Here is a 14,294-nt window from a genome sequence, read left to right as displayed (position 1 = left end):
CAAGGGACTTCTATCCTACAGAAACTTGCAGAGTTAAGACCTGCCACTGTGCCTGCCACACCCACAGTCCTCTTCAAAAGAAAACTGCCCTACAAATAGTCCCTTTTAGTGGTGACAGTCCCTGGCTTCACTGGACTAGGAATGGGCACCTGACCAATGGCAGCGAGTAATTAACCTGGCCATTGCTTACATCTTCTAGGAGACATCTCTCTTCCCCACCCAGGTCCTAAACCAATTTTTAAAACAGAGGAGAGAGTAAGGCAGAGAATCAAAATATGACTTTGATTACTGCTAAGTGTTAAATGGGAGAAGTGATTTATGTCTGAAGGGAAATGCATTAATAATACTGGACAGAACTAAACAGACTCACCTATCTAGGCACTGGAAGCACTAAACCAGTCGCCTTCCATGCCACCCCCTGTAAGACTTACATAGTGTGGGAAAGCAGGGGTGAACGTGTGCTCTCTGGGAATGGAGTGACTGGGGACAGAGTGCCAGGGGTGTCTTGGTAATTAAGCTCTTCTCCACATGGAAGGGAACATCAGAACTGCAGAAGCAGCTTTCCCCCAACAGCCATCAAGCTGTGAGGCAGCCTGGCCTGAAAAACCTCTGCCCAAACAGGGATGATATTGGTTAAATAAACCAGTCAGACTCTTTCTTGGGGATTTGGTTTGGTAAAGATGTAGAGAGAGTTGTTAATAATGGGAAAACTGTTGATAATGGAAGCTAAAGGTGAAAAGATACATAAAAAGAACCATGAAGCATAATCCCTTCTCTGTCTCCTAAGTACCTCATCTTACGTATGTGCTGACATAATGGTCCCCTGACACACAGATTTGGTAACTTTCAGGAGCCAACGTTTTTTGGGTTATCTTTTATTTGGTCTGTGTTCTATCCATTTGGGAGCCCTCAAAATGTCCCAGTGTCTGACTGTTGTGGATTGTAGCAGGTGCCTAAGAAAACGAAGTATTATTAGCTTTGCCTGTTGTACTAGAGATGACTCTACCCAGAAATCCAATAGTTGAAATAATTAATCAATTAGAGTTAGGTTCTTGGAAGAAAACTGGCCATAGTTACTTATCCATTTTTATAATTTAACCTGTGAGCTACCTACAATACAAAAAGAAAAAAAAAAACTTTTATTATAATCCTTAGTTCACTTTTCATCCCATGTATTTTGTGTGTGTTCAATAAAACATGTTTATGGCTTACCTTCATATTTTTCCCATAGTTGGGAATGTTTTTCAATGGTAAACATTTCCATTTTTTTAAGATACAAGAGAATCAGAGCAGGCATTTCCTTATTTTGTTTTTTATTAATTCTTTGTTCAAAAAACATTACATTATTCAGCGCTTATGGACTCTTTTCATGCATTGGAGAATACAGGCAACTGAATTCTGTGTGAAGAACAATTTATCCTAGATTGTATATGTCATTTTATCAGGCAAAGGTAGCTGCAGCAGATGAAAAGAAGTTCCAGCAACAGATCTTGGCCCAGCAGAAGAAAGATTTGACAACTTTCTTGGAAAGTCAGAAGAAGCAGTATAAGATTTGTAAGGAAAAAATAAAAGAGGTAAGAGTACCAATAATTGTCATCACCAATTTGCCATTAGAGTGCTTTGAATTTAAGGGCCTCCTGGCTGGCTCAGTCGGTGGAATATGTGATTCTTGATCTCTGGGTTATAAATTCACACCCCATGTTGGGTGTAGAGATTACTTAAAAATAAAATCTTTAAAAAAAAAAAAAAAACAATGGTTGGAACTTAAAATTGACTAACCTTACATTATGATCAACAGTCTAAGTCATTGAGTCTTTTTTTCAATAATTTTTTTAGTGTTTATTTATTTTTGAGAGAGAGAGAAAGACAAAGCGTGAGTGGGGGAGGGGCAGAGAGAGAGGGAGATACAGGATCCGAAGCAGGTTCCAGGCTGTGAGCTGTCAGCACAGAGCCTGATGTGGGGCTCGAGCCCATGAACCGTGAGATCATGACCTGACCCAAAGTTGGACCTTTAAGCGACTGAGCCACCCAGGAGCCCCTGATTCTCAAACTTTTATCACCTAAAGGGATTATTAAAATGGATTGCTAACTCACCCCTAGATTTCCTGATTCAGTAGGTCTGGGTGGAATTTGAGATGTGCATTTCTAACAAATTCCCAAGTGATGCTGATGCTGCTAGTCCAGGCATCAGATTTTTTTTTTATGTTTATTTATTTATTTTTGAGAGAGAGAGAGAGAGAGTGAGCACAAGTGGGGGAGGGGCAGAGAGAGAGAGAGAGAGAGACAGAATCGAAAGCAGGCTCCAGGCTCTGAGCTGTCAGCACAGAGCCCGACATGGGGCTCTAACCCACAAACCTTGAGACCATGACCTGAATCGAAGACAAAGTCAGATGCTTAACTGACTGAACCACCCTGGCTCCCCCAGGCATCAGATTTTAAGAATCATTGATCTAACTCTAAACCATTCTTGCCGACTTCCAGTTTATTCTTCAGCCACTTCAGCCAGAGTGATCTTTTCAAACCATAAGTCTCATCATACAACCTCATGATTGTAACAGTCCGTTGGCTTCCCGTTGCTCTTAGGATAGATCAAAATACTAGAAATCCCGAAGTGATCGGCTGCTAGCCTCCCCTCCAGTGTCGTCTCACACCGCTGTTCCCCCACCTGTTTTCTCTACCCCTGACTCTTCACTGCTCCTGCCACTATGGTCACCTTTTGGTTCTTCAGATGTATCAAGTTCCACTTTTCTCCAAGATCTTTGGAGAAGACTGTTTCTTTTACCAGGATGTTCTCTCCACCCCCACCCTCGACCCCCAATCTTTCCCTCCGCTGTTAATTCTTACTCCCCTCCTTGTAAGACTTAGGATTGTTTATTAATACCTTAACTTAAACATCATTTCCCCAGGGAAGCGTTTCCTGACTGCCTCAACCGAGACAGGTGCCTCTGATTTCATAACACTAGTTTTCAGTTATCCTTTTTTTTTTTTTTTTTTCTTCTTGCCCATGATTGTATCCCTGCACCTGGTACATGTGAATCTCTGATAAATGAATGATTGATTCCTGAAAGTTTGGTTGTGGACCATTAGTGGACATGGAGAGTCCTCCTGGGGAACTGCAATGTGACCTGAAAGCTCACATTTTTTCAGTTCTCCCACCAGTGCTTATAGGTGAATTGCCTACAATTCCCTAGACTTTCCTTCTCATAAGACTTAGCATTTCTGGTTTGTAGACTACTGGTGTATTAAGGTTTAATAAAATTCAGTATGGGACATTCTTTCAGTTTGTAAAATAATTTATTGAAGCTCATAGTCTCCATGAACAATATGGGACTTAGCAAGCCTCCTCTCCAATTCTTTTTTAATTAGGAAGTGAAAGCAAGTGGGTGGGGGTGAGCCTCAGGATCTTTAGTCCTGCCCAGATGAGCCACTGGTGATTGTTGGGACTGACAGAATTTTGTATTTAATCCCCACGGCCTAACTGGGAAAAATCTCTGACACTATAAGGTCTAGAAAACCAGACTGGGGTGCCTGGGTGGCTCAGTCAGTTAAGCGTCCAACTTCAGCTCAGGTCATGATCTTCCGGTTCGTGGGTTTGAGCCCCGCATCAGGCTCTGTACTAACAGCATGGAGCCTGGAACCTGCTTCAGATTCTGTGTGTGTCTTTCTCTCTCTGCCCTTACCCTGCTCATGGTCTGTCTGTCTCTCTCTCTCTCAACAATAAACATTAAAAAATTTAAAAAAAAAGAAAAAGAAAAAGAAAAGAAAACCAGACTGTAGGGAGAAATAGCCTAACTAAGAAGGTTCATATTCTGTCTATTTTCTCTGAGTTATTGCTTGAGCCTAATTATTACATCATGATGGAAAGATGTTACTGGATCACAGGATAACATTGACTTTTCCCTAAGAAATTTAAAATGTTCTCATTTGCAGTTACATTCTGATGTCTAACACTATGCGTTCACTCACTTTCTGCGGCCACACTTTGTGACTGCAGCCACCATTTTGAACTTTTATAACACTAAGGTATTTGGAGTTTGCATGAACTCAGCCTGTAGAAGATTCTCCCACAGAACAGCATTTGAGAATCCTCACTCAGTCCTCAGGCATAGGCTATTTTTGGTACTCAGATTTATGAGTGCAGGAAACCACAGGCCTAAACTTATAAGCCTTTCAACACGCTCATGAAGAAAAACAAGCCTAAACTCAGTTTGAGATAGCCTCAATAAGCCTTTCTGTGCAAGGCTAATCCCCCTTATGAAGTAAAGCTTAGTTCTATGTAAGGTGGCACGTATATTTAGATATTGATATATTAAAGGTATTGCCCTTGGAGTGACAGAACAATCTCCATTATCCTCACTGTTTGATAGATGACAGGGGTGTGAGCGATACAGGATGACAGATGGTCCAGAAATAATTTATTCTTTTTTTTTTTTGATAAACAATAACATTTTATAATAACAGTTTCTAGTATTTGTAAAATACTAGAAATTTGTAAACTTTTTATGTTGAGACAATTATAGATTCACATGCAGTTGCAAGAAACAATGCAGAGAGATCCAGTATACCGATTACCCAGTTTCCCCCGCTGTAATATCTTGCTCAAGTGTAATGCAATATCACAAACAAGACATTGACATTGATAGTCAAGACACAGAACATTTCCATCACCACAGGGATCCCTCATGTTGTATGTTAAAGCCACACTCACTTCCCTACAGAAAGAATTTATTCTTGATTTTAGAGTGAGGTTTGCTTGTTTTTGTTTTTTGTTTTTTTGTTTTGTTTTTGTTTTTGAGAGAGAGAGAGAGAGTGCTCGAGTGAGCAAAAAAGCAAGCCCAAGCGAGGGAGGGGCAGAGGGAGAGGGAGAGAATTCCAAGCTGGCTCCACACTCAGCACACAGACTGACGCAGGACTCAATCCCGCAGTTGTGACATGATGACCTGAGCCAAACTCAAGAGTCGGACGCCCAACCGACTGAGCCACGCAAGTGCCCCAGGAGTGCGTTTTCACGGTCACATTTGGATTTGGGTGTGCAATGTAGTGGTTAATGCCAAACCTAGTAGTGAAGTCATGGCATCAGGAGACGAGTCACCCAGCCTCGCTGATGTGATCCCAGTTTACTCCATGCTCCATGCAGCCTGCTCTCTTGTTGACTCTGCTGTTTCACTCAAGACTTCACTAGGACAGGAAAGTTGAAAATTGATTTACAAGGACTTCTTGTTTAAGGGCAAGCATACTGTAAATAGTGTTGATGTCCATATCACAAAACATCAGGTAAAATAGATATTAGCATTTGAAGGAGATTTTCACTAAGCAGTCAGCCAAATCTTATAGATCAAGCTGTTGGTATGAACAATATGAACAAAAAAGAGTGCACTGTGCTTTCTCTAAAAATGGTCTTCTTGCTTCCTCCATAGAGTAAAGTAACATCTTAAGGGTTCCAATTCCCCACTTTCTTCTCTTTACCCTTATGGTCTAGAGTAGTTATGAATTTTGTCCTTTTGGAAATGGTTCATTTACCCACTCATACCAAGTAAAGGATACTTTTTTCCTGGGGCACCCGGGAGGCTCAGTCGGTTAAGCATCTGACTTTGGCTCAGATCATGATCTCACAGTTCGTGGGTTCAAGCCCTGCATTGGGCTCTGCGCTGACAGTGCAGAGCCTGCTTGGGATTCTCTCGCTCTCTTTCTCTCTGCCCCTCCCGTGCATGTGTGCATTCTCTCTCTTTCTCTCAAAATAAACGAACAAACAAACTTAACAAAAAAAGGAATGCTTTCTGAAATTCACACTAGAGACATTTGCAGAGTTACCTCCTGCCTGTGAAATCTGTCTGCTTCTCCCAGCCTTGTCTTCTTTACTCTTGCTCCACATGGCAGCAGGTTATCTTTTCGAGATGCATCTCATCCTGTCACTCCCACATGTATAAAATCCTTTTCTCCTGTGCTACAGATCAGTGTCCTTAACTTGGCCTATGAGGCCTCTGAGGATCCTGCTTCATCTCATGTCACACTGCACCCACCACCCTGGGCCTTCTCTCCGCTCCTCAGTTGCACCATGTTTCAAATAACCCACCTGATTTAGCACATGCCGTTTCCTCTGCCCAGAGTTTTCTCCGTTCTCCTCTTTCATTGGTTAGCTCCTACAAGTTTTTCAAATTTCAGCTTAGTTTTTACCGAGATCCAATATATTCTTTAAAAAAAAAATCTTTTAATGTGTGTTCATTTTTTGAGAGACAGAGATGGAGACAGAGTGCGAGCAGAGGGAGAGGGAGACACAGAATCCCAAGCAGGCTCCAGACCCCGAGCTGTCAGCACAGAGCCCGACGCGGGTCTCGAACTCACAAACTGTGAGATCGTGACCTGAACCGAAGTCTGGCGCTTAGCCGACTGAGCCACGCAGGCACCCCTCAAATAGGTTCTTTTAAATAAACATCCTTGTAGAACCAAGTCCTCCACCTGCGCGGCATCTGTGGCAGTAATTTTCGGTTCATTTCTCTGGTTCTTTGATTAATTACTGATTCCACATTGTGGCGCCCCACGATGGTGGTTATCGTGTTCTTTTGCTTACCATTGCATCCTTGTGCCTTGCACAGTGCCTGTCACATGATGAGAACTCAGTAAGTGTATGTTGATTGAATGAGGGAGCCGGTTATTTCCGAGGCTGAGAAGCCAGAGACCTGGGAAGTAGCAGGCCTCCCTGGCACTTAAATAATCAGTAAACGCAAGTTGGGAGAGAAGGATTGCAGCACCAAGTATTCCTGTCCTTGTTCTCAGTTGCTTTCCCAGCAATTTCATCTACCATATTGTAAGAAACTATCAGTTCCTTTGCTCGATGAGACCAGCAAGTTTTTTGTTTTGTTTTGTTTTGTTCCTCTTTTTGTGAAGGAGATGAATGAGGACCATAGCACACCCAAGAAAGAAAAGCAAGAGCGGATATCCAAGCATAAAGAGAACTTGCAGCACACGCAGGCTGAAGAGGAAGCCCACCTTCTCACCCAGCAGAGACTGTACTACGACAAAAACTGTCGTTTCTTCAAGCGGAAAATAATGATCAAGCGGCACGAGGTGGAGCAGCAGAACATTCGGGAGGTATTTATTACATTCATAACCGCCGTCCCTGACTTACGAGACAGTAGGCTTTGTGAGGATCGTCCCTGTCTGTTTGTCCGGCCTTATATCCTTCACGTTTATAGTCTTTTTTTTTTTTTTTTTAATGTTTACTTATTTTTGAGAGACAGAAAAACAGAGTGCAAGCTGGGGAGGGGCGGAGAGAGAGAGGGAGACACGGAACCCGAAGCAGGTTCCAGGCTCCGAGCTATCAGCACAAAGCCTGACATGGGGCTCGAACCCACAAACTGCGAGATCGTGACCTGAGCCGAAGTCGGACGCTCAACCGACTAAGCCACCCAGGCACCCCATGTTTATAGTCTTTATTGACACGCCTGACCCAAAGCAGGTATGCAAAAGTAGTCAGGGAATGAATTCACCACTGAGTAGAAGAAGAAAGCCCATTTACAGAACGAGGAATCAACATTTTCCAAATAAATGTCACAGTTTTATCGAACACCTATTATAAGCTATAGTATGCGGTGGAGAATCAAAGGAAGTAAAATAGAGAATTTCTGCCTTCAGCCTGCGTGTCAAACAGTTGTGTTTTTGTGGCTGCACGTGAAACACAAAGTGACGGTATGATGCTCTACAGTTAAGTCATTCAGGCATCCGGGGCCACCTTAGTGCCAGGCGTTGTGCTGGTGATGCCAGGACTGCGGACTTGTTGTGTATACATCCCGCCTTCCAGCAGCCTAAGTCTGAGGAGAAACAGACATGTGACAGGCTGGTTACAACGTAACAGGTCAGGTACAACAGTGGACCTATAAATGAAGCGTCCTGGGAATACAGTCATGAAAGGGCTGAGAGGGCTCAGGGCCTGATGAGAAGCTGAGTGTTTGGGGTGTACGAAGTGGAATGTCAGAACAAGGGGAGTCAGAAGCAGAATGCAGAGTGCCTTCCTTGTTAAGACATGTTATTTCCATTGTAGCCTGAAGGCAGTTGCATCACCGTCCTAGGGGTTGCAGCAGGGGAGTGAGGAGAGTTTTCTTTGAAAGACCTAGTGCACCAGGGTGAGGCTAGGCTACAGCAGGAAGAAGCCAAGTACAGTGAGGTCAGCCAGGACGTTCTTTCTCTAGGTCCACCTGGAAGAGGCATGGGGGGAGATTGGATCTGAGTGACATTTCTGAAGCAGAACTGACAGTAATTCCAAACAAACGGCATAAGAATTTCAGGAGAGAGAGGGGTCAAAAATGGCTTCAAAGTTTCTAATTTGGGAAACTGGATGAATAAGACATTATTCACTGAGATGAGCACAGAATGTGACTCAGTCGCAGATACAAAGTTCAGTAAGAAATCGTTGTGACCTGGAGTAATCAGGGAAACCCTCACAAATGAGCTAGCATGGTAAAAATATCAAAGTCTGCGAAAAACCCAGTGTTCGTCTGCGCGAGGGAAAGAAGCACCAAAGGCACGTTTATGGAATGAGCATCGGTACCTTCTGAGCTCCTTGGGGGGCAGCATTCAACTGGGAGGGAAAAAGGATGGAGCAAACTAAAATTTATCAAATACATGCAATGAGCCAGGCCCAAGCCCTTTGTCTGTGTTGTCTTGTCTCATTGGAAGAGAGACAAACCGCTGCACATTTTTGAGCCAGGCAGTGAGTGATATGCTAATACTGTGCGTTAGAGAGATTAGCCCAGTTTGGTTGATGGCAGTTCACAGATTGATTCTAGCACGCATTCTCAGTGGGGGGTGGTACTGCCCCTGGGGGAGTAAGCACAGGCTCTTGTGGGAGAGCGGTCTCAGATATTACAATGGCCACAGTACATACGGGGATATACAGTGTATCAGGTAGTGTTCATTCACCTTTTAGGGGAGGGGAAAACCTAGAAAGCTCCTGGTGATGAAAACATAAAAATGATGATAATGGAAAAAGAAAAAAAAAAAAAAAGACAAGAAGAAGAAGGTTGAGAAACATTGGGTTAGGGGGAAGAAACTGCAAGCAAAGTGATCAGGTGGTAGGAAATAGGGCACAGACAAAGAAGATGGTGGCACGTGTCCAACAGGCGGATTTGAAACGTATTTTGAATATAAAATAAACAGGATTTGGCATACCGTAGGATATGAGAGGAAAGATGAGGGTAGAATCAAAGTTATTTCTAGGGTTCAAGGCGTGGTTACATGTAAATTTGGTCAGAGACAGAGAAGCCTAGAGAGAGGTGACAGTAAGAAACTGATTAATTCCATATTAGACATGTTGCCATATTTGTTAGAAGGCGAAAAAGCCCAGTAGCCATTTGGAAATAAGATGTTTGGGATTCTTTTCATCTGGCAGTTATTTCTATTCTGATAGCACGTATTTGGAAGAAGTGTAAAGCCAAGGGAACGATCAGTGCCAATAAAAGCTGTAGAAGAAAATTATTCCTCAAAAGTTATAGAGAATGTTATTTGTGACTTCACTAGAATCAGGTTCTAATCAACTGAGTGAAGAATAACTCTTATAAGGGTACTTTTTTAAGAGTCTAAGTTTTTATGTACAAAAGTAATGCAAGAACATTGAAACAAAAGACAAACACAGAAAAATACATAGTTGAGTAGTGAAAGTTCTTGATAATCCCATGCCACCCAGTGTCTACCCTGACTACCATTAATTTGGCATCTGTATTTCCAGATTTCTTTTTCCTTGTATGTATGTACTCATACATTCAGCTTATATAAAACTTTAACTTTACAAAAATAAGGTTACATTAGTATCAGTGGGTTTATTTGATTTGCAAGCCATAGAAACAAATTCTGGCTGCATGAGCGTGGAAAGGAATTTATTGGAAGGATATGCGGTAGATAACAGCGGTGAAGAACCAAGCTGGAAAAGATGAAGAATCAAGCTGGAAAAGCAAACTCTGTGACCTAGAGAGCAAGAGCCTAATGGACATTCCTCAGAGCACTGCCATTTGGTTGTATTTCCTCCCACCATATTTAATCTTTGTATCATTTCAGCTTCAGATTCAAATTCCTAGGAGGGCTACTCTCTGATTACAGATAGGGTGGAGGAGTTTCTCAAGCAAAAAGAGGAGCCTGTTAACAAGAGAAGGGAAATGGATACTGAACCTACAAAAATGTCTAGTATACTGTTTTGTAACTCTTCTCTTTCTTTTTCTCATTTACTCTCTAGGACATACAGCCCTATGTGGTTCTTTTTAACCATTAATAGTAAACCCTGGGGGTATGGCTATAAAATTATTTATTTAATGACATACTTCTCAGTGGATATTTTGTTGACGTTTTATAATATTACTAACAGTGCCACAGGGAGCATCTTTGTACACAGATCTTTTTACATATATGCAAATATTTTGTAGGATATATCCTCAGAAGTGGAGTCTCTGGGTCACAGTGTATATATGTAAAATTTTAATAGATATTGCCAAACTGCCCTCTAGGGGTTTTACTCCCACCAAAAAGAGCGCTTGTCTTTCTGTTTCTTTGCCAAAACTGAGTATGAGCAATCCTTTTAATTAATGGAAACGTTTAAAGGGACCACCATAGAGTGGGTTGAGCCTCTTCCTCTATCATCACAGATGCTCGTATTTTCTAACCAGTTATGAAACCAAGAACTGAAACTAAGAAAGCGTTAAATGTCATAGGCTAACAACATCTCCATTAAAAGTCTGAACTCTAGTTCTTACTCAGCCTCATCGGGCATGAGGACAAAATGTTTTACTTGAGCGAGATCAACTCGCTTTAAAGAAGTCAGTAGCACTTGGATCGTGGCTGGGAAGGGTTTATTATGGGACACGGCCTGGATTCACAGCTTACACAGGATGTAGGGTCTTATATAGTATGGTGATGTGTTCAGGGGCCGTGGTGTATGAAAAGTACATGTGTTTTGACACTAAGCTCTCTCTCAGCTTGGGGAGATGCACACAGCGTGTGATGTGAGCCAAGGGAAAGGGGGCCCTCGTGTCTCTCAGCTTAAACCGCCTCCAGGGCATATAGGCGTGGAGTGCGTTGTGGGCAAAATCACTCGTACATTAAATCTGTTTTTGTTTTTGTTCAGCTCACTTTATTTAATTGGTATGAGCTAAAGGTGTGCACACAGGCGCACAGTACGTTGTGTCATTTGTACAGATGAAACAACCTCTGCATCGTGTCTAGCCAGAACAGAGGGATTCTTCAGAATATTGTGTCACGGGCTGAAAGACAGTGTAACGCAGGAAAACGTAAACCATTCTCTGGGACATCTTTTAATGGGAACTGTTGAAAATCCCCAAACCTGAGCTTTAGCCTTAGTTCTGCTTTATGGAAATTGAATGATCTTATGTTAGTCTCTCAATTCCCAAATGTTTTACTGTCATAGGTAAAAGGGGTAAGTCCTTGCAATCTTAACACCTCATAGGGTTGCAGTGGGCATGGAATGAGATGCAAGAAATCACCTTTAAAAACTGAAAGCACATTACACGTTTTTATGTAGGCACAGCAATAGGCTCATAAAAAGTCAAAATAATAATAATAATAATAATAATAATAATGGCAGCTTATCAACTTATGTCTCAGCAACCCAGATGTATGAATTCATTATCGTGTTTCTCTCACTTTTTAAATCATTTATAAACACTAGATTTGAGATATTATATGCACATTTTCCCTTCTGAATACAGAAAAATAATAATGATACGTTAATATGTTCCAAAGCATGTTCTTATGATCTTTCATTTCTTCACAAAGAATCATAGTTCATGGTGTAGGTACTGCTATCCTCACTTTACACGTGAGGAAACTAAAACATATATTAAAAGGCTTGCCCAACATCATACATAATGACTGACTCATACACCCTGAATATTTTCCTGTCACTTCTCAAACTTTACAACACATCAGAATTAGCTGGGTGCCATGTTATTAAAACCAGTCACCTGTAGCCCTGGCATTTCTGATGCAGATATCCTGTGGCTAGCATCCTGAAACATCCCGTTAGACGTAAAGGAAACCGTTTGATTTCTTCTGAAAGTGTTGTTTGCTTTGTCTTGTATTTTGTCCCCCCCATATGTTTCGGGGTTCTGGGCAGCCCAGACTCACTTTGGACTTCTCAGTGTAGGAAAACATGTAATGAAATAAGTGTCCAGTATTGGGAGACCTGGTACTCAAAGGTTAAAAATGAAATAGTAATCTAGGAACAGGACCTCTACCAATTTAAAGGGCTTTCCTTGGCTTTTCTCTTGGTCACTGGCCTAGAATAGCTTTAGTCTCTGAGGCCTCGCCATCCTTTGGTGCCACCTAGGGGCCAGTTATTGGTTGTTAAAAGAAGACCATTTGATGGTCCAGGTAGAAGAAAAATAAAACGAGGGAAAGCAAAATGAGGAGGGAATGGGGAGTGATGCTCTAGGAGATTATCTTTTTCCCTTAAAACAAATACAAATTGCATTTATACTTTAGATGTTTCCCCACTAGCAAACATGCTCCCTGAGGGGATGTACTTGTTCATGGCTCTATCCCTAGTGCCTACAGCAGTGCCTGACACATAGGACGTGTGCAACAAATATTTGTTGAATAAACAAATGAGTGATTAGGGACTTTGCTCCAGTAATAGATGCTGTGCTGTTTAAAGGACTTCTCTTCAAATGCATACAAGGCCCAAGTATGCAAGATATTCTCACCAACACCAATATACACATGTTATTGATATTGTATGAAAATAAATGACTTGCATTTTCTCCCATAGTGGATGCCATCAGAGAAGAGAGGCACTCTTGTTCTAACTGAAAGTCCAACTCACAAGCCTTCTTCTTTCCTTGACCTTCTTAACTAATAGTAATACCAACCTCTGCAGAAATCTTACAGCATAAAGTTTGCCTCTTTTATAGCACTTACCACTTTCAACATTGTTCTTTCTCTTTTTTTTAATTTATACATAAAACCTACTTCCTTGTGTTAATTAAGGTTCTTTTGTCTGTATGTTAGTAAAATTTATTTGAGCTCGTTTAAGCCAAAACCAGGGAATTCATTACAGAAATATAGAAATATTTTGTAAAACCCAATAGCAATAATACAGCTGGTGTACAGGACAGCTTACCAGTTAGGAATACGGGCATCAGCATATTCCCCGCATGTCTGTCTTCTTTTTCATTCTTTATGTTCTGAAGTCCAGCTTTCTCTAACCCTCAGCCCACATAGCAGTGGGTGGCCACCACATATGTAGTTTTTATATGCCCCTCAGTTCCAGCCACACTTAGAGGCTGTCTCTGCATCCCAATTCCAAATTCCCAGGAGAGAAAACGGATTGATTCACTTGGCTGTGAGTTGAGCATATAGCACTTCAACAACTGTGTAGTACACTTCCCTACTAGAGTGTTAGCAAGTTGAGGACAGAATCATGGCTTAGTAAACATTTTTAAGTACCCAGAGCACAGGGTTCAGATCTTGGATATGGTGCCATTTAGGAAATATTCTTGAACTGGTGAGTGAAAAGATATCACCCGACTACCTCTCTCTTTTTTTTTTTTTCTAGTTTTCTTTCTTTCTTTCCCCCCTTAAAGACAGAAAAACAAACATACAAGGCAGGACAAAAAGTAAAAGAAAAGAAAGACAGACAGACACGAGTAGAACTGGAAAGAACAGAATGATTTGATCCAGAAATCATTAAACAGACTAATGGAAAAAATGGAAGACGAGAGATCTCATCTGTTTTTTCCCAGCCTGCCCTTCCTCTGAGATTTTTTTTTTTTTTATGTTTACTTATTTTTGAGAGACAGAGGCAGAGCATGAGCAAGGAAGGGGCAGAGAGAGAGGGAGACACAGAATCCAAAGCAGGCTCCACACTCAGCACAGAGCCCAACATGGGACTCGAACTCACTAGCCGTGAGATCATGACCTGAGTCGAAGTTGGGTGTTTAACCACCTGAGTGACCCAGGCGCCCCTACTCTGAGATTTTAAAAAACAGATCATTGGCCTACTTCTAATACATGCAAAAATGGGGTTTTTTTTTCCCAAGAAAACTAAGAGTATTGCAGACATTGCCAGTTTAAGTCTGTGATTTTCAAGTCTGACTACACGTTAGATTCACCTAGAGAACTCTTAAATATAGTGATGTCAGGGTCCCACCCCAGACAGTTATCAGAACTTCAGGTTGTAGGACTGAGGCATCTTAAACTTGCAAAGGTTCTTCACGTGATTTGAATGGGCAGCCCATATTGAGAACCAGTGGTGTAACTGAAGAAAAATGTACTTAGATCTCAGCAGGAGACCT

At 41.7% G+C, this 14,294-nt stretch overlaps 1 protein-coding gene across 4 annotated transcripts in view; it reads left to right on the top strand.

The window, feature by feature from the left end:
- The window catches only part of TAOK3 (TAO kinase 3), a 178,209-nt gene that overhangs the window by 153,295 nt on the left and 10,620 nt on the right, over positions 1–14,294 (top strand). For all 4 annotated transcript variants that reach the window (XM_042962001.1, XM_042961999.1, XM_042962000.1 and 1 more), the window contains 2 exons: positions 1,446–1,574; positions 6,886–7,089. In XM_042962001.1, coding sequence (XP_042817935.1) covers positions 1,446–1,574; positions 6,886–7,089 — 333 coding nt within the window. The remainder of the gene's footprint in view (positions 1–1,445; positions 1,575–6,885; positions 7,090–14,294) is intronic.

Source organism: Panthera tigris, chromosome D3 (genome assembly GCF_018350195.1).
Source record: "Panthera tigris isolate Pti1 chromosome D3, P.tigris_Pti1_mat1.1, whole genome shotgun sequence".
Classification (NCBI taxonomy): domain Eukaryota; kingdom Metazoa; phylum Chordata; class Mammalia; order Carnivora; family Felidae; genus Panthera; species Panthera tigris.
This window is presented reverse-complemented; position numbering and strand designations above follow the sequence as displayed.